Raw genomic sequence first — 24,243 nt, forward strand, 5'->3', positions numbered from 1 at the left:
TGGAACTCTGTCCTAGTTTTTCAGATGAATATGAGATTAAATTTTGAGGCAACAATTAAGAGCTGTTTAGCAGTACTTTTGTGTGAGTGCAAGGTGACACAACAATAACACACATAAGAATTCTGAGAGTGAAACTCCATATATACATATCTAGACTCATGTTTTCCCTTCTTTTTAATTCTATTACCCCCAAGAAATAGTTCTATTGTTCAGAAAAGTACGTTAGCGAGAATAAATAGTTGTTGTGCACATTTGATCAGTCTTACAGGTTGTTTTCAATGTACCGTAGAATGGGTGAGTGCTTCAGAAGTCCTGAAGGACCCTTCCTTTTGAATTGCAGTTTCACGCCTTGTCAGTGTGTTACTGATAACGAGTTGAGGAATATATTACTGTAGCTAAGATTAGCCAGATGTTCTTATAGCATCTGGATAATAGTAATAGTTTGTAGATACACACATGCAGTGGAGAATGTTGTTACAATTACTTAAATAATAATATAGTATGAACTGGGAGAGTATATAACAAGTAAAGTTAGATAATGGAAAAACAGTTGTGGAAATTCAATTATTTAGGGAATGTGGTTTTATATTGAGCATTCTTAAATGTACTGCTTTTCACTGCTTCTCCAGAGATCACTTTCTCACTATATGCACTAAGCATCTCTATAGTATAAGCAAGCACCTGTGAAGGGTGAGCAAAATCTGGTGAAGCACTGCTACCTAGAAGATGAACATGCACTTACTTTGCACTGCAGTGACAGTTCTACATTATAATACTTTCAGGCCTACCTCTGCTCATTCTATTTTAGAGAAGATTGTGCTTAATAACTGGTATCCAATAATGTTACATAAGGACACTGAGCCAGTTCATAAGACCCTATCTTTTTATAAGCTATTCTCTTTGTTTCAGGAAATAATTAGGAGAATGAATTATTCTCCTGTGATCTTTATCCTGAGGCTGAAAATAGGAAAATAGCTCAAATGTAAAGAGCACTCTTAACTATGCAAGACAGCTGTGGTACAAATAACTGTATTCTTTATTTGGTTCTGAGAAAAATAGTATACGTTCATTATATTGTAAACACAAGTACATTCTCATCCTCATGTCCAAAGAAAAGATACCCAATCTCAGTTAGTCAGGATAGTTTCAGTTGTACAAGCAAGAAAATACATAACGTACTACTACCTATATACGGTATAAAGCCCTTCTGTAATACTCTGGATATCTCCTCTACTTCAGGCATTATTGATCACTGGGACATTCAGGCAATTATTTCCAGAGTGCCTAAAATGCTCTCTGAAGTCCTACTGAGACAAAAGTATCAATATCTTGTTAATTTTAAAAAATATTCTGTTATCCTTCTGATTCAACAACTGCATCCTTCTGATTCAAGGGAAAATTCAAAGGAAAGATTTTTTGGTGATAGTAAGTCACTCTAGTCTGGCTTCTTAGAAAGGAATTACAGCTACAGGACCCCAGTGTGCTTTCATGTAATTAACTGTATCTTGCTTTCCTCGTGTTGGATGAAAGAGCCCACTTCTACCACTGATCCTCCTTGCTTTCTAGAATCAAGTTACTGTTTCTCTTTGTTACAGCAGAAAATATAGTTGTTAACCACTTGAATATGTTTTATAGTTACGAGTAAGTTTAGGTATTTCTTTAATAATCTTTTCCCAGCTGTTTTTAATTTGCCAATGCTTTTTGTCATTTGCAGAAAAGTAGAAAAATATTTTTAAAGGGTTTCTCTCTTTAAGTGCATTAGCTATTCAGGCAGTTTGACATTTTCAAGGTGGATTAGTTTCTTGTCATCCTTGAAACAATTATATGATAGATAATCCAGCTCCAATTTAAAACTTTTATAAAAAACCAGTTTTACACATCTGCGTTGTTAACCATTGCAAATAACTGCCATAATTAACCTTACTACTAATGGCTGCACAAGAGATTCAGTCTAAAACTGAATTAACATTGACCAGAAGAATTTTATTATGTTAAGTTTTATTGCAATAACATAGTGCCTTTTTTTTGCATAAGACACATGAATGAAGGACACTTGTGTAGCTCTTAACAGCAAATGACAAGAAGCTTTTCCTTCTAAGTTCTTTCCCTTACAGTATGAATAGAGATATGTCTAATATCACTGTTGTTTCCATTGCCTCTTATTTCTACTGAACAATTTGAGTACTTTCAGTTAACTTTATTAGCCTCAGAAGTTCAAAAGAGATTGAACTTGAGCACTGTTAAACCACGAAGTAAATAAGATTTGGGCAGTCCTTGGGAAAAAAATCTTGCTAATCTCTAAAAAGTGAGCCTTTAAGAAATCATGAGAAGTGCAAGCTTCCACCTTGTCTGTAAAAGATATTTAACATTATACTAAAGTTAAATATTATAAACCAAGTGCAGCGTAGGGATGCTGAAAAGTTGCTGATATTATTTTTCTTTCCATGTAGGCAGTGTCCAATTTCTGATTCTAGCTGTCTAGTTCTTACCATTACTCTTCTTTTTCTTACTAATGACTATTTTGTAGCAAATAGAACTTCAGTGTTTTTCATCTTGTTTGGGGGGGGGTTGCTGTTGGTGGTGGTGTTTTTTCTTTAATAACAATATTATGTTTATGCAAATCTCTGTGCTAAATGTTCTTATTATTCTACTGCCATTGCTTCTGTGCTCACTTGTCAACCTACCACCAGGAGATACTATGGGACATTCTGCATGCTGAAAGCTAGCCATAAATCCCTGTTGAGTTTACATGGTTTGATGTCATACATTAGTCTCCTTTTATGCTGAGATGGAATTATTAGAGGGAAACCGAATATAGGGGGTTCTCTCCAAGCGTTTCTTTTTAAGATGTTTTTTTCTGTGAAGTGTGTTGGTAATATTTTTCTAGTGACAAAGTTTTCTTCTAGTTGTGTTGTCTTCAGGATGTCTTCTTTTCCTAGCCTTTTCTTTCTCATCTTTCCCAGCCAATATGCTTTGTTTCATTTTGTTTTTCTAGTCTGGGAGAGACCTACTAATATTAGAATTCGTTCCAGCAAAGATGAGCAGGTCTTTGTTGCCAGTGAATAGTTTCTCTCCCTCTAGATATTTTGCTCATTTGAAAGGGATCAAGAGTAGAGAAAAGAAAGAGTCCCAAACCATATGTTAACAAACTTCCCCTTGGTGCTGCTCTGGGGACTTTTCATAAGAGAAATGTTAACAGTGATTCCCTGCCAGGAAAATACCTCAAGATTCAACAGGCTCACTTGTAGGATTTTTTCCTGCTGTGGTGTTCTTCCCTCAAGTTAAAGAGGGTAATATCTTTCAAAAGACAGGAAAAACAGACTAAATGAAGTATTGACCCAAATTGTATTTTTCCCAAGATTTGGCTTGGTTAGTCTTATATGGGCTCTGATGCTGTTTGTCATCTGTCATCACACACTGGACTACATTAACGATTTGAGGACTGGACAAAAGTCTTACAGTAAGAAATCATGATCAAATTTAGAACAAGGGTACCTTTCCATATTCTTCTTGTTACAAAAGCTGTTTAGTAATGGCTGTAAGGCCATTGTCAACTCCATTTAAGTTTTTGTGTGTTGGATGTGTATTCACCTGTGCTTTCGTATTTGGGCTACCACAGCATATATCGGTGAATTACTTAGTGTTGTGGGTATGGGTAATGTAGTGGGATACAAACAAATGCAATGGTACATCTGACTAGTGAGGTTCAGAAAAGTCTTATAAGATGCTTTTACTTTTTGGCTGTGTTAGTAAATTCATTTTGCTTGGACAACTTAATGTTGTGCCAATGTTTTTGTTTCCCTTTGCTGCCAGTGATCTCCTGTAGCTTTTCTTTCATCTCCATTGCCTGTGCATTTTCAGACCAAGAAAGCTGAAGAATTTCCATGCAAATCAAGCTTATTGTATGAAGGTATTCTGAAACACCATGTACAGCAGCGCATTAGAAATAATAATTAAGATAAAGCAAGTAAAAGATTCCATAAAAAATATGATCATTAATAAGCTCACTGGTATTATGTCAGTTTATTTTTGGATTGTATCACCAACTTTCTGTTTGATGTCAAAGAGCACTCCTTTCAAGGAGTGTTTGTATAATAATATCTTGGTGCTGCAAATTATGTAATCCAAGGTGTTTTTCATCAGAGATTTCTTTTGTGAATGCATGCATAAAACATCATGTTACAAAACTTTCTGAAGGCTGTGTTACTGCCTTCAGAAAGTTTTGTAACATGATCTGTGTTACTTTTGACAGTATTCAGGGTAAATGTAGCTGTCTATCCTGACAACAATTATTGGAAGGTTAGAAAATTCCCAGTGCTTTTTCAGGGCTTTTTTTTTTCCCCAGTTTTTGTGACATTCTGTATTAAAAATTATTTTAGTAAAGGGGACACTAGAATGCCTTTATGTGACTAGATTTAGAAAAAGAGTTGCATGTGCAACAGGGTAAAGTAGTTGCTAGAACTATCAGAAATAACAACCAAGTGTCGATTAGAGCATAAAAACTACTATGCTGCATTTTGAAATTTTTATTACACATAAAGAAAAAGTCATTAATAAGTATTCTAAGGTATTTGGTGCACACAGATTAGAGTAACATCCTTAAAGGATATAAGTTTAGTGTATATGGCTTTTACATTATTTAGCATTTCAGGACAGAGTATTTTTTCCCAAAGGTATTGTGCGTTCAGGTATGAAAAGCAGGCACTCAGGAATTTTCTGTTAAATTAATACATTTCTTCACTTCCAAGGAATTTGCCATCCTCTTCTGCTATAGCTTAGGCTATTGGTATAATCTGTTACTAAATGTGTTTAATGCGTCCTATTAAATAGATTCTATAATTAATTGTTTATGATTTTGTAAAACCTGTCATTTGAAATTTGTTGTTTGATTCAATGTGAGACTGTTTGATATTGTGTCTTCTTGAAATAATCTCTCAGCCATAACAGTTCAGTGTTTTCAAAAACAAAATATATAATAGATTGGTTTTTAATCTTTCTTTTTTTAGACCAGTAGTTTTTTCTTATGGAAGGATATGGTCCTTATAACAGGTATTTATTAGGCCCCTGTTTAAATCTACCTAAACTGGCTAACAGTTAATTGCATTGCCTATTTGCACGTGCTCAGTAGAGATACAGACTTAGCGATAGAACTTCCCAGGGATTATATCTGCATTGATTATACACTGGCCTGGAGTGAAAGGAAGAACTTACTGTTTTCTCTCTTCATTGCCATAATGCTTTCTATGTCTGGTCATTTGAGCAAGCAGCAGTAAATGCTAAGTAAACTCTTCAATAAATACCTTGCTGGTTCCAAGCAACTGCTTGATACAAATACAGCAGAAGCAAGAAGCAGCATCTCATTGTGCCGAACAGGTCAGGACAAATAATCTGCTAGGATTGGAAGCCAGTACTGGAATTTAGCCCCTGGGAAGAGAAAAACAGATTGGATTTTGCTGAGGGAATGAGTAGATAACATTACCAGGAAAATTGTATTGAACCTGGGACTCAGGGAGGACATGGTGTGGGGAAGGGGTTGTGTCCCCAAACCTGAAGAAAGTGGAAGGAAAAAGATGGGGACACCTGGCAGATTAGTGGAATCCGCCTGGGTAGGAGAAGAGGAATTTGAACCTGGCCAAATAAACATTGACAAAAGGTTGGAGAAATGAATTATAGCACAAAAGGATTGTACTTATTGCAAATAGGCAGGAAAATCTGTGCCCAGGAGAGCATATTTTTTGTGAAATCTTTAATAAAATGCAAGATTTCTGAATGTCTCCATTACTCTAAAGTCAGAAAATATAAAATGTTTGAACAAACTGTGTTTTATTCCCACCTATGATATAACCAATAAGGAAGCTAAGGTACAAGTGATGCATTCCCTTTAGAGAACTGGCAGAAGCTGTGGGGTGTTTTTTAAAGTACAAGACTTGTTGATGGATGATGATATTATCAACATCATCTTATATAATATTTAGGGGGGTGTTTTTCCCCCATACGTGATTTTATCATACTTAAAAAATTAAACTTACCAACTCTATCTCCCCTTCCAAAAGCCTTGTGAACATAACATTAATTTTGAAAAATTAGACATCCAAAAGCTAGGAAATGGCTGTTGCAACATTGTGTGGCCTTCCTAATTTTTGATTACGAGGTGGTTGTTATAGTATTTCATAACTAAAATGTTGTCTACCAGCCTCTTGCAATCTTCAGTATTGTGTGAAAAATATTCTGAGAATGAGCCAGAGGTATATAAGAAAGAAGATTACCATTTAGAAAATATATATATATATATATATATATATATATATATATATATTTCTAATAGTAGGAAAGCATTAAGTGAATAATAAAAATACCTAGCATTTTTTTTAATCTTTTACCTGCACAGTAGGTATAATAGTGCATCCTTACATCCTGGTAACTTCATAATAATGCTGGTGTTATGAAGTGAAGTTAGTTACTGTTTGCAAACAAATAGCCTACAGTCATGATTCGCATGATAGAAAACTGGGAAAATACATTCTTTTAGAGTTCGGTTTGTATACTTCAGAGTAAATAAGGCATAGAGCCACACACTGAATATCAACCTCCCAGCCCCCCAAATCCTCACAAATACTGAATATCTGCTGATTCTTTGAGTAAATCTCTTCTGTGCGTGAAGAGATAGAATGAAGCACTGTTTCTTAAAATACTAGCTTTTGGTCATGTCACTGAAGCCTGATTCAGAAGAGGAATGCATAAGGATGCTGAAGTATGCTTGCAAAGACAACCATAGTTTGGATATTTCCTTTCTTTCCTTGTATACTTTTTGTGTTGGTGGAATTTCCAAAGACAGCAAATTGGTAATGTTTAGTATCAACTATGTGAATTCGTATCTTTCTGATCTCTTCAGAAAAATACAAGTTCCCATTCTCGTTTTCTTTTTTAGAGTAATGGGTTCTCTTGAGACATCTTCCTCTCATTTAGACCTTCAGCGTTCTTTATAAAATTATTCCAACCAAATACTTGCTTTTCAAGTGTCAAAGTTTTACATTCACATTAATAAAGATCATAAAGTTCCTGGAGAGGATTTAAAAGAATTTGTTAAAAATAAGATAAAAAACAACCTCTTGTGACAGACTAAAGTTTTTTCTGGTACTGAGTATATCAGAGAGTTCACTAAGCCTTTTACTTCCAGTACAACCCTTTTGAAAAACCATCACAGTACGTTGTTTAGAACATTGAAGCTAAAGGGTTGCTTTCAAATATATAATTTTGTCGAAACTAATAAAGGCATGGTGGAAGTCAGTGCAAATGTTTTATCATTTAAATTGCTGCCGTCACAATAGGAAAAAAATCATTATATGTGCTTGTCTTTTGCAATAAATAGTAATGTTACTTTTTCGTATTTGTGTATGCATTTACTATTTTCAGGAGACGTGAGGCACACTTGGAGGTATGAGGGTGAATTAAAAAGGGATTTCATATTCTTGGGAACTTCTACTTTGTGGCCAAAAGTTCTTGGCAACATTTGTATGTGAAATGTTAAACTGAATTTACTGTCTCTGTTCATAGGTAAAAGTAGAAAGTGCTGTGAATTATTTGCTGTTTGATTTAGCTAACCTTTTAGGAATATTGATTTGGAATCTTAGTCATAATGTTTGGAATTTTTACTTATATTTTAGAACTTTTGAATTAGATCTGTGCTATTGTTTTCTTCCTTGCCTCTGACATACTTTAAGCTGTGTAAGATCACCTTTCCTCTTAGTAAAGAGTTTTTTGGCATGAGAAATACTAGCTTACAAAATTCTTCTCAATGTGTTTTGCGTTCTTCTCCTCTCCATCTGCAAATAGTGGTTATTTCTGTGAAACATTGTTCATCTTTGCTCTAGATGCAGAAGTTGGCTTTATCCAATGATTTTCTGTGGAAGCAATAGAAGCTATAGTACGTTTATTTGAGGAACAATCACTCTTTCTTTTATTCTGTAGGTACCTGAAGTGCTCGCCCCATCACTTACCACATTCCAGATGGGAAATAATGGCTAGGAGCAGAAAAGCAGAAAGCTGTTAAACCACCTCTTAGTTTATAGTCACTCTTAAGAACTTTGAGAGCAAATCCAGGGTGTTAAGATCAACTGTTCTCAGTCCCGAACCACTTTGAATTTGGAATTAAATTTACACTGAAGGGGATGAAAACTGCTCAGATGAGCTTTGTTAATCAAAGCATAGTTTAAGAAGGTGCTGCTTTTTGGCTAAAATTTGGGTGTGTGTTTCTCATGCAGATTAATGTAGAATGAAACATGCAAGCTTAAAACACTCTCGAAAGTAGGTTGAAATCACCTGTTTGACTCCATGCTGAATCAGATTTGAAGAGCTAATGACAGGGCCAGCAGTAATAGTAACAGAGGCTTTAAATAGCTTGTAATCAGGTAAACTCAATGGCCTGTGTAGACACACCTTCAGTTGTATACCTCATTTGTCAGAGGAAAGTACAGTGTTTCCTTCACCCTAAGCAAGTTGTTTTTTCAATTTATTTTTTAGTCATATATTTATACATTTTCGTACTTGCTTGTAACTATATTAAGAGGCTGCAGATTTACAAGCAAGCCTCAGTCAGACCTGAAAGCAGACCTATCAATACATACTTTTTATGGTCTCTTAATACAGCAGAAACTGTTTTAGTTCATTTGGCGCTTTACATATCTATTCTGTTTTGAAAATGGTATTTGGAATTTTTGTACCTTTGGTGGGCAGGGGAAGTTTTTTGTGTATGATTTTAGATTTTTTTTTCCCACTATGAATATAGGAATTCATTATTTCTGTTCAACTTTTCTTTTTTTTTTTTTTAATACACTGCTGAATTATTTCACACTATGTTGCACTGGGAAGGCAGCCAATTTCATCTGTTTCAGATCTTGATGTGAGTTTGTGGGAAACCTCTAAATGCATTGGTTTTCTCTCCTATACAATAAATGAATCCAGTAGGATTGTAGATATGGTCATGTAACACGTATTTTGTACATAAGCCACAAAATGGACCAAAGTCACTCAGTCAGTAATTCACAGCTCAGGAAGTGGTCTCCAGTTTACACCATATCACATAACATTCTCTTTGTGTTAGGTGAAAGTATCCATACTTATGTGCATTATATACAAATAACATGTGTTACGTGTCTTAACTAATAATTTATATCGTGTAAATAGCTCTTTCGTTCTATAAGAACCAGACACACTGAGCTGTTGGCTAATTTTCTAAAAAATAAAATTGATTTCCTCTTCTCAGTAGTGTCTCTTGGGTTGTTGTGGAGATGCTTTTATTAGCATGGAGTAATATAAATCAGAACTGTCTTGACTGTAGAATTGCATTAGGTCTTATAACTTCTTTGGAATTAGAGAACTCTGTAATCCATGCTAACAGCCTAGCTTTGCTTTTTTATTAAAAACAAAAACAAAACAACAACAACAACAAAAAGACACAAAAGAAACAACACCGTTCTTGACTGTCTGAGTATGTATTTTGGATGACTTTAAAGAACCTGGAGGAGTATTTGTTAAAACAAACAATTTGAGATGTTGGGAACATACCCAAATCCAGTATAGAAGAATTCAGGCTGTGCCTCTGGTGAAAAACCAGACTTAACTCTATACACAGTGTCTCTTAGGAAAAAATAGATGCCTCCAATAGATTTATAGACACTCCTCAAAAACAGTATTCCCAGTTCCTGCAAACCAGCAAGTGGGAGAGAATGATGGAGTTTTTGTTTGAAATGTAGGTATAATTGAAAAGGAAATGAGATCAAACATTTCAGATTTCTTGCATTTTCTTCTGATAACACATTTCAGGAACACTCAACGATACTCTTTCAAAAACAAAGTACGTTCCCTGATGCCTGCGGCTGTTCAGTGGAACTGATGCACTTGTCTGTCTCATTGCTGCAAGGTCTTCCCAGCCTCAACATTGTGTTGGCAACACGTTATTTAGACTTCCACTTGCCTCATGAACCCTTGGAAAGTGCGCTCTAATTCAAACCGCTTATTTGGCGGTAAGGAATGTGGAAACGTAGGCAGCTGTAACTCCAAAAGGTTTCACAAAGTTCTCAGGCTCACCAGGGACGCACTTGGATCTGGAGCTGGCTCAGCAGCTCAGAAGCAGGATTTTCAAACTTACAGCTCAGTGACAGAGGAGTGGGGAGGTTTGACATGGAAGTCTCTCAGAAGTGGGGAGCCTAAACACACGGCCTCCAGAAAGGGCTCTGTTCTTCCAGGATCTGTGGTTGTTGGGCAGATGTGCAGAGAGCCCAGCCCCAGGGACCTGGTAGTTGTCAGGCATTTTGTTCTAGGATAAAATACTGTGCAGGTTATCCAGTTTTCTGGAACTCCTGCTTCAAATAAAACAAACCCAAAACTGTTTAGCATAGGCCCTCAGGCAGGCTGCTGCATGGCCAAGGCTCTGGAACATGAAGTGCTCTGGCACTCCTCGGCTCTGGTGAGACCGCACCTTGAGTACTGTGTTCAGTTTTGGGCCCCTCACTACAGGAAGGACATGGAGGTGCTGGAGTGTGCCCTTTCCAAAGAAGGGCAATGAAGCTGATGAAGGGTCTGGAGAACAAGTCTTATGAGGAGCAGCTGAGGGAGCTGGGATTGCTTAGTCAGGAGAAGAGGAGGCTCGAGGGCGATCTTATCGCTTTCTATAGGTACCTTAAAGGAGGCTGTAGCAAGGTGGGGGTTGGTCTGTTCTCCCACGTGCCTGGTGATAGGATGAGGGGGAATGGGCTAAAGTTGCGGCAGGGGAGGTTTAGGTTGGATATTAGGAAGAACAACTTTACCGAAAGGGTTGTTAGGCATTGGAATGGGCTGCCCAGGGGAAGTGGTTGAGTCACCATCCCTGGAGGTCTTTAAAGGACGTTTAGATGTAGAGCTTAGTGATATGGTTTAGTGGAGGACTTGTTAGTGTTAGGTCAGAGGTTGGACTAGGTGATCTTGGAGGTCTCTTTCAACCTAGGTGATTCTGTGTTCCAGTATTTGGGCAACTCAGATCCATCTCACACTCCCAGTAAAGAACAGCATTGAGGCATGCTTCTGTCCTGGAACACTCTGCTCTGAGATTCAGCAGAATTTCACTAGAATAGGGTGTGGGCTTTAACAGATTTAATTAAAAACAGGAGATTCCAAGGTTAAAACGCTGAGGTCAGTGAATAGGTATTTTCATTCAGTCTCATTTTGCTGAATAACTAAACTGCTTTCTCCAAGTGTGTCTTTGCTGTTGGTTGGTTCTAGGGAAGCAGCAGCTTAAACCCAGAGGTTTATTTTGCTGCAGTTCTGTCCAGTTGCCTTTAAAAGTAAGAGAGTCCTATCCTGTTGGATCTAGTCTTACTGTGCTTTGGAGCAGAACATTTGCAGCTTGTAAAATAAATTTCCAAGCTGCACAACAGGGGGAAAGGTCAATAGTTTTATGTTCTGTTGTAGGTTTGTTCCAGGGAAAAGAAAGGCCTTGAGTTCACAGGCAGTCTTGGTTGGTGGAATAGCTCCGCCAAACCTGCTATTCACTAAAGCAAATTTGAGCAGTTCGGAAGTAGCTTTGATTAATATCAAATAGCAGCTCAAGATCCACAGACGTAGGGGGAGGGAGAGAATGTCTTAGGAAGGTACGGTTTGCCCAGCTCTCCTGATGCAAGCTGACAAGTACCCTTAGGACCCTGAAAAGATAGTCCTCAGTCTGCTGGTTTAAACTCAAGCATAAGTACTGCCTTTCCTTTGTCTTTGCTATGTGTGGGAACCATTGAATTGATTTTACTAATAAATTAGCCATTTTTACAACAAATCAGGCCACTTAAAATAATTTAATTAATTAATTAAAAGGGTCTTAGTTGGAGCCATTTTATCCTCAGTCCTCTGATGCTTCTTGTCCTCATAGCCTGATTTTAAAACACGCTTCCTAAACAACTAGTCAAAGATAATTTCATTATGTAGCCATATTCATATTAATCTATATTTCTGAGATAACTAACAAGGGCATCAGTTCAAGAGCACTGTCTGTGCAAATCTATCTGAAATTTCACATACAGATTTATTAATTGGAAGCTATTAACCTGTGATTTGGTTTTCTAAATTATCCAGCTTAAAAATATCTCAGATATCTAATTCTATGGTTATATCACTGTTTTAGAAGTGTATTTTAGGAATTTTCTTTTTCCTTCCTTTCAAAGAGATTTAATGTTTTTCATATTTTTACTTTTTTTTTGTCAGTTCTGTTTCAGTTAAAAATCACTTAAAATTTTTAAACTATATATGTATAATTTTTAAACATTTCCGAACTTTTCTCTTCCTGGAGAGTATTTTCCCATACTTAAAGTGGTATATGCACACTATGCTCATTTCTCCTTAATAATTAATCTTCTCATTTTGAAGTAGATATAGTTTTGCAGTCATTATAGTATCTGTAAAATATGTGTGTGAGTAAAGTGTTTTTCCTGACCCTTTTTCTCACAGGCTCATGAGGCAACTCTTGAGGCGAGGGCCAGTCCAGAGCTGAGTGATCGTATGCAGCAGTTGGAACGGGAGGTAACACGGTATCGGGAAGAATCTGGCAAGGCTCAAGCTGAAGTGGATCGCCTTCTGGAAATCTTGAAAGAGATGGAAAATGAGAAGAATGATAAGGATAAGAAGATTGCAGAACTGGAGAGGTGAGAATGGTATAAAGCTACTAGTCACAAAAGAGCTGCCTAAAGGTAGAGATAACATATTCCATTTTTCTTGTCTCAGAAACCTTGGAGTGTCTATTTTGGGAAAGTCTCTTTAGCATTTTTCTGCTTCAGTACTTAATTTTAGTATTGAAAAAGTCTCTTACTGGGTGCTTTCTTTAACTAGTTGTTCAAAAGCAGAGCTCATACAGATAGAACTAGAGGGGTAGATAGAGCTGTCAGGGAGTGGAGATGGTAGGAAAAGTTGCCAGCGCTGTAGTGTATTTGGAGAACAATTTATTCATTTTGTTTAATAAATTCCTCGGGTATGTTTCTCCCTCCCAAAAAAATCAAACAGGAAAAATGACTTCTAAGAACTCATGATGGTTACCTTCTTCTGACAAATGGCATTGAAACTCTTTGTTATGATAGAGACACAGGTAAAGTTTGGCTAATGTAAAGCTGAATGAATAGATCTGTGTTTGTCCAAACCAAATGTAATAAAACATTTTCCATCTTTGTGTTGGAGGCAGGATATCGAGATATTTTTTCTACTCTTGAAAGTCCCAAACAAAAATGGTAGTGTATTATGATTCCATGACATCTGCATCACAATCCAATAGATCTTGGGAATGACCTGAAATAGATTCTCTTCTCTGTTATTTTCTCACCTTCTAATGGTTCGAGAGAGAGTTTCTAAGCAGAAATACCTGTGGTTTTTTTTTTTTTTTTTTTACTCTACCATTCATGATAAAGAATCACTTACTTAGAAGAGCAAAATGGAAATTTGATTATTCCCCTTTGCATTTGCCTTGTGCCAGAATAGTCTTTCTAATTTTTATCCTATTGCTGTTTAACTGCTCTGCGTTTAGTGTCCGAGAGGTGAGAGAAATTAAGGAGAAGATTTTTCAGGTACTTCACGAGGGCGATAATGATTTTCATTTAGTTGATGATAGTCAAATAATGGGCTCCTCTGAATGATTTGAAAAATTCTGTTCTAAGAAGCTCCGCTAATAGAAAGTCCACCCTAGGGATCTGAGATTGTTTTCACTGTGTTCAGAGGAAGCATTAACGGGAAGGTCTAGATATCTCTTTAACTTCTGCAGCATCTGCTGTGTGCCTTCATTTTTCTTCCTTCATCTTGTGCAAGAAAATCTCAGTGATAAATCCTGTGGGTAGAAGATCCTCTGAGTCCACTAACTTCAAATAATTTGCTTGTACTGCAGTGAAACTACTGGACTGAATAGCTTTACTCAACTCTATCTTTCACTGTAGGATGCATTCTTATTTTCCTGAAAGTAATAGAGCAGTTCAGCTTGTCAGCTAGGTTTCTTCTCTCTTTGTGGTTGTAAGGATCATCTTGTTTTGTTACTTCTTACACCTGTGGTATAAGTTCAAACACTCAAAAGTGAACATAATGAACTTCCTAACAATCTTCCCTTTTTTCTGAATAATTTAACTTTCAGCCCATTCCATACATCATGTATTCAGCAGAGCATTTGGGCAATAGATTGGTAGAGAAGGTGCATTAAGTATAGCCTTGAAGAAAGCTAAATAGTAGTTCTAAGTCATGTTTTTCTGCAGGATTTTTCAGTCCCTTACAGGTGTCTATCTCAGGCACTGAATTCCCGATGTCATTATTACGAGTTGACGAGGGGGTCAGGAGCAACAAACATCAAAAAGAACTAAGGTATGGGGAAGAAATCTGTTCATAGTGCTTTAATTCTTTCTGTGTGCAGAAGGAATTACTGACTAGGAAAAGTGAGTTGGAAATATTAATCATACCTTACAACCTGATTCCTAGAGGAGAATGGAATGGCAGGAAGAGAATTTTCTTATGCATGTTTTTAATACGTCCGACTGTTTATTTTTTTTTAATTATGTTAGCATTCTGAAATTCCAGTCCAGATTGGGACTTTCAGTGTCAAAAACTGAATGAATACATATAAATAGCCTATAATCGAAATAGCTTACAGTCTACAAAATGATAACAAAGAAGATAAACAAAGCCGGACCTTTTTCTCTTTTACAGATAAAAGCACTGGCACCCAGTCATTAAACAGTTATAAAGGCCCTTTTTCTTTGAAAGATGAAATTCCAGAGATCAGCAAAGCAGTTATTGAGTTTTCTGTGCTACAGTGGTTGTTTCTTGCTGCTTACCAGTCACAAACCAAACTTATGCTATGTCAATGAAAGCATAAAACCCCAAAGTGACTGGACATCATTCCATAACAACTTTGTGGAATACTTTGGCTATTCAGTGCTATCCATTCCTTCTTACCAACTGATCTCTCCTATTATTAAAAAAAAAATTGAGTGCCCTCTTCTCTTTTTAGCTTGTTTTCTTTCCTGCCAGTACTGAGATAGAATATTTCTTTTCTTTTGCTTCTAGTAATTTTAACATGTATTTCAGCTATGTCAAAGAGGAGACTGCTTTTGTTATCATGTGACTTACTGCAGCCATGTAAATCAAGGAAAAAAAAATCTGGGAATATTCATGTTCTTTAGCAGAATAACAGAATCATCTAGGTTGGAAGAGACCTCCAAGATCAGCTAGTCCAACCTCTGACCTAACTAACAAGTCCTCCACTAAACCATATCACTAAGCTCTACATCTAAACATCCTTTAAAGTCCTCCAGGGATGGTGACTCAACCACTTCCCTGGGCAGCCCATTCCAATGCCTAACAACCCTTTCGGTAAAGAAGTTCTTCCTAATATCCAACCTAAACCTCCCCTGCCGCAACTTTAGCCCATTCCCCCTCGTCCTGTCACCAGGCACGTGGGAGAATAGACCAACCCCTACCTCGCTACAGCCTCCTTTAAGGTACCTATAGAGAGTGATAAAGTCACCCCTGAGCCTCCTCTTCTCCAGGCTGAACAATCCCAGCTCCCTCAGCCTCTCCTCATAAGACTTGTTCTCCAGACCCCTCACCAGCTTCGTTGCCCTTCTCTGGAGTCTCTCGAGCACCTCCATGTCCTTCTTGTAGCGAGGGGCCCAAAACTGAACACAGTACTCGAGGTGCAGCCTCACCAGAGACGAGTACAGGGGGACAATCACTTCCCTAGACCTGCTGGACACACTGCTTCTTATACAAGCCGGGATGCTGTTGGCCTTCTTGGCCATCTGAGCACGCTGCTGGCTCATATTCAGCCGACTATCAACCAATACTCCCAGGTCCTTCTCTGCCAGGCAGCTTTCCAACCACTCATCTCCCAGCCTGTAGCTCTGCTTGGGGTTGTTGCGCCCCAGGTGCAGGACCCGGCACTTGGCCTTATTGAACTTCATACAGTTGGCCTCAGCCCATCCGTCCAGCCTATCCAGATCCTCCTGCAGAGCCTTCCTACTCTCGAGCAGATCAACACACGCACCTAACTTGGTGTCATCTGCAAACTTACTGAGGGTGCACTCGATCCCCTCAACCAGATCGTCGATAAAGATATTAAAGAGGACTGGCCCCAGCACTGAGCCCTGGGGGACACCACTAGTGACCGGCCTCCAGCTGGATTTGACTCCATTCACCACAACTCTTTGGGCCCGGCTATCCAGCCAGTTTTTAACCCTACGAAGCGTACACCAGTCCAAGCCATGAGCAGCCAGTTTCTTGAGGAGTATGTTGTGGGAAACGGTGTCAAAAGCCTTACTGAAGTCAAGGTAGACCACATCCACAGCCTTTCCCTCATCCACTAAGCGAGTCACTTTGTCATAGAAGGAGATCAGGTTTGTCAGGCAGGATCTGCCTTTCATAAACCCATGCTGACTGGGCCTGATCGCCTGGTTGCCCTGTAAGTGCCGCGTGATGACACTCAAGACCATCTGCTCCATGAGCTTCCCTGGCACTGAGGTCAAACTAACAGGCCTATAGTTCCCCGGGTCTACCCTCCAGCCCTTCTTGTAGATGGGTGTCACGTTTGCTAGCCGTCAGTCGACTGGGACCTCCCCTGATAGCCAGGACTGCCGATAAATGATGGAAAGCAGCTTGGCCAGCTCCTCTGCCAGTTCCCTCAGTACCCTCGGGTGGATCCCATCCGGCCCCATCGACTTGCGTACATCCAAGTGCTGTAGCAGGTTGCCAACCATTTCCTCGTGGATAGTGAGGGCCACATCCTGCTCCCCATCCCCTTCCACCAGCTCAGGGTACCAGGTATCCAGAGAACAACTGGTTTTGCCGCTAAAGACTGAGGCAAAGAAGGCATTAAGCACCTCAGCCTCTTCTTCATCTCATGTAACTAAATTTCCCCCCGCATCCAGTAAAGGATGGAGATTCTCCTTAGTCCTCCTTTTTGTGTTGATGTATTTATAAAAACATTTTTTGTTATCTTTAACGGCAGTAGCTCCAGATTGAACTCCAGATAAGCTTTGGCCTTTCTAATTTTGTCCCTGCACAGCCTCGCAACATCCTTATAGTCCTTGTGAGTGGCCCGCCCTCTTTTCCAAAGATTATAAACCCTCTTTTTTCTCCTAAACTCAAGCCACAACTCTCTGTTCAGCCAGGCCAGTCTTCTTCCGCGCTGGTTTGTCTTTGGGCACGTGGGGACAGACTGCTCCTGAGCCATTAGGATTAACCACTGTAAGTGGGAATGGAAAGGGTCCTCAAGATCTGGAGACCCAAGGTACCTATTGTTAGTGTGGTGAATTAGCAAAATAACAATGATTTTTCAGGTGGAACTGCAATATAGTCACAATATGGGGAAAACAATATCAAGATTTCAGATACTTTGTAGTGACTAGTACATTCTCATCTTCTGAATAATTGCTGAGTTTTCTATTTTGCCTTAGTTCTTTCCAATTGCCCCCCCATCTCTATTCTCTGAAAGCTTGCTTTCTACTTGTGAGTTTTTACATAAAGCAGAGATTTTAACATGCCTATTAAATATATAGTTGTTTATATATATATATATGTATAATATAAGTGTTTACCATGTTTGTTTATAAATTATTCTTTCATGCTAAACAGATATGTCCAGGCATGTTATGAGGAAGTTCCAGAGCTACAGTCTTGGTTTCTGGAAAAGAATTGATAATGTTGCCTTGTAAGAGTCCTTCCTAAACCAGTCCATGCAGAGTAAGCTAGAAATCATGACTTCTAATGCCTCTACAGCTGTTCAAACTCTTCTGTGTAAATAAGAATTTCAATGCTTGCAGAAGCATTTGTCAGCAAACAAGAGTGAATATAGCTGTGTCTGTTAGGAACTGTTATGCTATGTAGGGCAACATGAGAAGAAATAAGTCGCGTTCAGAGAGTAACTGTACTAATGAAAATGGGATTTTTCAAAAGAGACAGTCTCTCCCTGGAGTTTTTCCTTATGCTAGTTATATGTGACAACTGGACTAGGAGGAGAAGAGAAATAATAACATGGTTTTGTCCATAGAAGAGAAGAAATGAATCACCTGTTAGAGAGGTATGTACAGTGAAACAGAAGGAGAAAAGGTAGGAGGAGAGGAAGATGAAATGGAAAGCAGAAGACTGTCATTATAAACCTTTTCAATGATTGCAAAACTCCCTTTAGTTCAGATTAAAAAAAAAAAAAAAAAGGGGAAATGCTTCCACTCTTTAGTAACTGTTGCAATTACTGGGTGGGGGACTTTGTTTTTCAACTGTGAATGGGAGGGAAGATTTCCAAAAATAATGTATTAAATGTGGTGCATGCTATGCAAACTTTTGAAAAACACTTTGGAATCAACATCAGATTTAGAGTACAAACTCACTAATTTATAGTCTCTGTGAGCAGGATTTTGCTTTTTTTATGGGGGGGATGGGCCATAAATTTCCATTTCTTCTATGGGTGAACAGCCCTAAAAGTTTTGGTTTTGTCCCAGTTGTGGTGCTGTAGAGGTTTTGTAGCTGTCTGGTTATTCACTTTTTTTCTAATGAACTGTTTGCTTTTTGTATTGCCATTCCATAATCTCCTGTCTCTCTGTAACTTTTCATTTTGTGTCTTGTTTCCTTCCTTGCTTTTTCTTTCCATTTATATTGTCACATCCTGGTTCCACGAGTTGTTTTGTTTTGTACGTGTGGGGGTTTTTTGACTATGCCTTTTCTCAGAAAGCACGCCTCCCGCAAATTGCACCCTCCCTACCAGGTGTCGGTCCCTGCACCGCAACACGTAGGGGGGTTTGTGTGGGACTTCCTGGGAAAGTGAGTGCTCTGTAAGGCTACTGTTCCGTACGGGGTGGAATGTCACTGCTGGCTGCTGCTGCTGCTGCTGTTTGGGGCTGCTGCAATTACGCTTGTTTTCTTAGATTAAACAGGAACTAGTTATGTCAAATACAAGCTCTAACAGTCTCTGCGTTCAAGTCCTGCCACGGTGGTTATGACCACAGTCCAAAGCAGGGTTGCTGCTATTCTTGATTTAAACTCTGTAGAAACCGGTACTTTTTAGTCTAATTTTCTGCTGTGTTTTACTTTACCTTTGGTTCTAATCTCTGCTATCAGTTCTGCTAACCAGCTAAAACTCAAGTGCTCTAAAATGTGTCATTGATAGAGGTCAGTATTGCCTCATTCTTAAGTTTTATTGTGTTTTCTGTCCTGTACAGAGGAAAAAAAAAGTATGTACTTAAGAGGCAGCAGTAAATACATATGTAGATGTTGCTTCAGAAGTAAGCAGTGAGTGAGTATGTATGGAAGTCCTGATACCAGTTACAGACTTTAACCTGATTTTAACTTGGTATGCTCGCTGTATTGGATAGGTAGTCCTTGTAAGCCCATAGGGCACTACCACTTCTTTTCTGAAGGAAACTTGACTTTGACTGGGGACCAAAAGAAGACCGTGCCCACCTTTGGAGTACCAGCAGTCCCATTAAGGACAGCTGAAGATGATGACTTTTAAGGGAGAGATTTTGGTGAGTTTTTCTAGAAGGAATTTAAGGATGCCTTGTTCAAGAAGAAACCTTCAAACTTTTGATACGTATAGCTCTTTTGAAGCTAAAAGATACTCCTCATCTTAAATATTTCTTCTCAAGAAAGAACAAAAGGTTCAAAAATATAGGGTGATACAGAAGGAATGCTGAAAAACATGGAGAGTAGAAGGAAGTATCTTACTCTGTCTATAAGATGGCAGTATGTTTGCATCTGTGGAAGGTAGAGGAGGAGAGAAATTAACTGCATGTTTCATCAGATTTATCGTTTTTAGATTAGTATAAAGAAAACTATAGTAGTAAATTGTGCCCTAAGCTTATCTTAAGTCAACAATTTGAAGTTGAAATACATATTTTCAAACCACTTCTCGTATCTTCCAATAGTTGTTCAGGGTTTTCAAGTTGGATGCTTCTGTGCATTTCAAAAGAATTTAAAAAGAGAATTTATAAACAAGAACTGCATCAGGGCATATAAGGAATTTAAAGTGAAAGGGATGATGTCAAATCAAAGAACAAAAAGGTATTTATAAACTCATAATCATCACAGTTAAATTTAACCTTGAGAGATGGTATATCTGTAATTCTGTATTATAATATGGGAAGGCTCATTAAAGTCATCCAAAAATAACGTGAACTCTTATTTGGGCATAGGAAAAAATGAAATAATTAAGTATCAATTTAAAACACTTTAATCCATTTGGGTATTTTAAATCATAAAGGCAAATTGAGTATTTTTATATCATGGTTGCATGGTATGAATACAAAGCAGAATTCTCTGTTGTTAATTATATTTTCAGGTGCATGCATGTGCATACTTTTTTTTTCTCTCTTTTTCTTCACCTCCTTCAAAATTTAAAGATTTTCATCTGCTTCCCTTCACTAGATTAAGTGAATATTAAGTTTCTAAGTTTAATCACTCAAAATTTCAGACATTCCAAATTGAAGATTGCCATGTAACATTAATTCACCTCCTTTGGCAGCTGATATATCACAGTGAAGTGACACGGTCTTTAACCACATGAACACATTTTTCCACAAGAATGCTGCCTTTGGTGTGTAAAGGACACAGCTGTAATTGTCCCCCCAAAAAATAGGGTGAGGCTGACACCTCTCATGGAAAATTTCAGCAGAATTTGTTAATACCTGACATGCACTTGAGAACAAGGTCTTGTAAAGAGTGATTAGGCCCATAACTAGTCCAGCTCCATCAATGACCACACAAATACATTAAAAGTAAAGATTTTCATGATTTCCAAGTTTGGAAATGAAGAAATCCTTTCTTTTCAGTCTTGTTTTTAAATTGTACAAAATGAACATTAGGCCTGAAGTCCCACGTGGTGTTTCACAGGGGAAAAAATAATAGATTTTACAGCACCATAACTGCTGTAAACAGATAAGAATACAAGACACAAACACTTTTACGCATTGGTATTTAAGTTTAGACATTTGAAATTATTCTGATTTTTAGAAGGCACGTGTCTGCCTTCGGAAAGTCAACCTTTGTTAAGGTGCTTTAAGATCAACACTGAAATCACTTTTGAAACCTACTTCTAAGAAAAGATGAGAGAGATTGCCAGCAACTGTAAATCCATCTGTAGAGAGGATCAGATAAAGAAGCCCTTGTAATGATTTTATGGTGACTCCTCAATCCATCCTCACCTTTTTCTTATAATAGTATAGCCTTTTTTCATTTGTTCTTTATTTAGCTGTCCTTTATTTCCCATTCTCTCCCTTTTCCTTTGTTTTGTGGGAAACTGAAACTTTGTGTTACTGCAGAAACAGCTGTTTAAAAAAAACACACATAGCCATAGAACCCCAAATAGTCCAGCTCTTGGCACGTCAGGAAGTCAGAGCTGGTGCAGGCTGTGGCTGAATGAGCTTGCTGTGGTACCCCATCACTGAACCTCCTAATCTGGTGTTCAAGCATGAAATTCCATGTTCAGGCAGGCAGGAATGACACTATTCAACAGTGATTCGTCTCTACAGAGCTGTGTGCAGGCTGTATCCTCCATTGCATTCAGCAATAGTCTGAAAGCATTGGTTAATCTGGTCTTCCCAGACTAATCATCTTGTGTCCTCCAAGAAGGATCTTATGCTAGAGCAATACTTGTAACGAGGGAGAAGCATCCATTGTGAGCTTTTTAGAAAGCTTCTATTCCTGCCAGCTTTACTGTAGTGTTAAAGTTCTGATTGTTTTTATCATTAAGTCAGGGTTGTTATCAAGCATTCCTTCTCCTGCCCACATCTATTAACTGTAATGAATATAGGAGTTGTCATCTGATGATGCCTGCATTATACCAGTGATGGGTTTTATTTAGCAAATATCTCCCAACACAACTGGTAGATCAGTGAAGTGTAAGAACTATGATATAATTAAAATAATTATAAAATCAGGGGAGAAAGAAAATTATGTAAATAATGAACCTAGTTTGCGTATCGGTGTTTCATTGTTACCTGCCTTGGCTACGCCTCCTTAAAAGCTGTCTTTCATTGTTTATGTCAACATCTTTAAGCAATCTGAGGGTACCCATACTCACAATGCTAATATGTAAAGAGTAAATATATATATATATATATATATATATATATTCCTTTTTGTACAACTGACACAGTAAGGATAAAAGTGATAAATCCTCACGTTGTCTTGGAGCACAGTAAAAGCAAAAAGAAAACCCAGTAATCATCACTATGCCAGTGAAATAATGTTGGTTTTTCATGGACACCCAAGCTCATGTTTGTGCTCATGTGTGTGCAAAAAAAACCTCTTTGTGTCTCTTCTCCATCCCTCTAAATATCAGCTAAAAAGAAAGGAAAAGACCAGCCATCATTCTTTTTTTTACCAAGAAAAGGTTTCAGAAGTGGTAAAGCATAAATGGCCTTTCTACTTCCAACTGACACAAGGAAAATCACGTGTATTCTTCGCTGTCAGATTACTTTGAAGGAAATACGAAGTAGTAAATGTACACAATCACTCACTGTCAAGCAAGTAGAATTCAAAGGTTGACTAGAAATCATTACATAAACATCTCCCTAAGTACATCTGAGATTAACGTGGCAGACCTGTTCCACTCTTTATTATATACAAGCATGAGGAAAAAATTATAGCTAGCATGATAAACAGCTTTTCAAATATATACATTAATTAAAATACTGAATATTCACACCTCACCATCTTTTGGTCTGTGCCCAGAAATTGTATTTAAATTGGCTGTATCTTTAAGATTAATCAGTTAGCATCTTAAAATAAAATGGATTTCTCTGAGACTACCATTTGATGTATTGTCTCCTGGTGTGACAATTGCATCAGGGTACACAATTAATGGGGCTGGGCTGAAGAGCTGCTGCTGGATCTTGTAAGGAATGCTGCAAGTGTGTGTTCCTGTTCAGAGTGAAATAGTGCAAACCAAAAAGTATTTCTTCGCCGTGTCATGAGTGTGTTTCACCCTGTGTTGGGTCTGCTTGCTTGGGCTGCTTCCGTGGGGCAGGCGCTTTCTGTGCTGTGCTGATCAATTTCACTGATGTGGCCCCTGCACTGGGGGCTCCCCTGGTCTGCTGCAGATCACCCTTCACTTTCCTAATATATTGCTGACGACTGTAGCTGTCTGCCTCATTGTTAGTTTGAGTGCCAGCACAGTTCCAGATTTATTTCTAATTGTAATGTGCTTTCAAAGGCAACTTACACATTCCTCGTTTGGATAAATATTGCGATTATCCTAAAATCCTATTTCATATTTTTTTTTTAATATTTTGAACCCTTGTAAAAGCATGAAGAAGGGACTAGTGATAACACAAAATACATTTTTCTTACTAAGAAATAATTTATTCCATAGCAAAATGAAGATGTAGCAATAATTATTCTCCATTCAAATCCTGTACAGCTGGCTAAATAATATTTCTGTACTGTAGAGAAAATTGAAAGTGACCTCAGCACAGCTTTTCAGATTCTGTTTTGCCTTCATCTTATGCCAACAAAAGATACTACCTTTTAATGCCAGTTGAAAGAACATTGCGGTTCATTCAAATACTGCAGAACTATCCTGGATTTTATCCTACAGTTTTTTCTGCTGTTATTTTGAAGAAACAATATCATAATATCATCGTAATGGAAGCAGTAACTACAAAGTGTCCCTGTAACACAAATGAGAATTCTTAAACTTTCATAATCTGGATTCAATAACAGCTATAAAAAGAGAGAAACTCTTTTTTCCTTTCTTATTTAGTCCCACATCTAGCCAAGCCATTGTTTTCACTTTTCTGTTCCCTTTTGATAAATGTAATTGACCAGACATAGTTCTATAGTTCAGCTTAGAGAGCATAGTCTTGGATTTTAGTCAGAATTACAGTTGCACCATTTTCTATATAAATTAACTGAGGCTTTTGGAACATTATGACTTACTTCAAGATCAAACACTGAGTATGTGGTATTTGGCATTTTCCAAGTCTCATCTTTCCTGAAGTCCCCAAATAACACAGCCTTTAAAACAGCAATCCTGGAAGAACTCATATGAAGAATATGAATTTAAAAGCCTGAGAAATATATCTTTACACTAGTTTGTCTGTTATAGACCAACAATACACTTTGAAACTCACTTTGAAACTGCTGCTTGTACAAATTCAATATCCAACATAGCTGATTGTAAAATTTATGCCAGAGGTAAGGACTTTAAATTCCATTTACATAGTTCCTTATAGCCAGAGTAATAAGGCATATAGCAACTAGACTGTT

General features: G+C 37.8%; 1 protein-coding gene across 13 annotated transcripts in view; it reads left to right on the forward strand.

The window, feature by feature from the left end:
* Positions 1-24,243, forward strand: part of ERC1 (ELKS/RAB6-interacting/CAST family member 1) — a 307,076-nt gene that overhangs the window by 119,051 nt on the left and 163,782 nt on the right. For all 13 annotated transcript variants that reach the window (XM_040562356.1, XM_040562365.1, XM_040562386.1 and 10 more), the window contains one exon: positions 12,469-12,662. In XM_040562356.1, the coding sequence (XP_040418290.1) occupies positions 12,469-12,662 (194 nt within the window). The remainder of the gene's footprint in view (positions 1-12,468; positions 12,663-24,243) is intronic.

Source organism: Cygnus olor, chromosome 1 (genome assembly GCF_009769625.2).
Source record: "Cygnus olor isolate bCygOlo1 chromosome 1, bCygOlo1.pri.v2, whole genome shotgun sequence".
Taxonomy (NCBI): Eukaryota; Metazoa; Chordata; class Aves; order Anseriformes; family Anatidae; genus Cygnus; species Cygnus olor.